Below are 728 nucleotides of genomic sequence, written 5' to 3' on the forward strand. Positions count from 1 at the left end.
AAGAGTGCTGATGCGAACGGGTACGCTGCAGGGTCTGCTCCCGGTGCTGCGGCTCCGCGTGCTGTAGCGGCTGAACCTCCGGGTGCTTCTAAGACGGATGGAGAGACCGGCGAGTCCTCACGCTGTCAAGCTGATTCCAAGGTAGCTCTGTCGAGCGAAAAGTTGACGAAAGCAACGCCCCCGACGGAAAGCCCGAAACAGCCGGAGGGTCCGGCGGTGCAGAGTGACGGAATGCCGTGGGTTGTGAAGGGGGACACTGAAGCTGAGCCGTCCGTGTTGACTGACAGAGACGATTCGTCCTCCGGCTGCAAAGCAAACGGTGACGCTGCACCGAGGAGTGTAGAGCCCACAGATATCAGGGGTAGTAATGGGGATGGCAGTGTAGAGAAGAGGCATACTAGCAGTCTGGTGATTGAGGAAGCAATGCGCGTGTACAAAAACAGCAGCGAAAAGAAGCAAAACAGCAAGATGCAGCCGTGCCCTGTGGCGCTAACCCCGGAGGAGTATTCAAGCGAAGAGCTGTTGGGCTGCCGGACGGATATGCTGGTAGAGCCTCGCGCACTTTTGGGCTCCCTGCAGCCGTGTGTACATTGCTATAAGTTGTACGGGGCGAAGGCAAGTGTAGAGGTCTGCAGGCTGACAAAACGGCACTTAGCGTCTAACTGGGATCATCCGCACTTTGTTTCTCCTGCACAGATACAGGACGCACTTCTCACCTGCTTCCAAGA

At 57.0% G+C, this 728-nt stretch overlaps 1 protein-coding gene across 1 annotated transcript in view; it reads left to right on the forward strand.

Moving 5' to 3' along the window:
* Positions 1 to 231: 231 nt before the first annotated feature.
* The window catches only part of EMH_0061660 (uncharacterized protein), a gene marked incomplete at both ends in the record, with an annotated part of 984 nt that continues 487 nt past the window's right edge, over positions 232 to 728 (forward strand). Inside the window, one exon of the mRNA XM_013497948.1 lies at positions 232 to 726. Coding sequence (XP_013353402.1) covers positions 232 to 726 — 495 coding nt within the window. The remainder of the gene's footprint in view (positions 727 to 728) is intronic.

This window comes from Eimeria mitis, genomic scaffold, assembly GCF_000499745.2.
Source record: "Eimeria mitis Houghton genomic scaffold, Emh_scaff3040, whole genome shotgun sequence".
Taxonomy (NCBI): Eukaryota; Apicomplexa; class Conoidasida; order Eucoccidiorida; family Eimeriidae; genus Eimeria; species Eimeria mitis.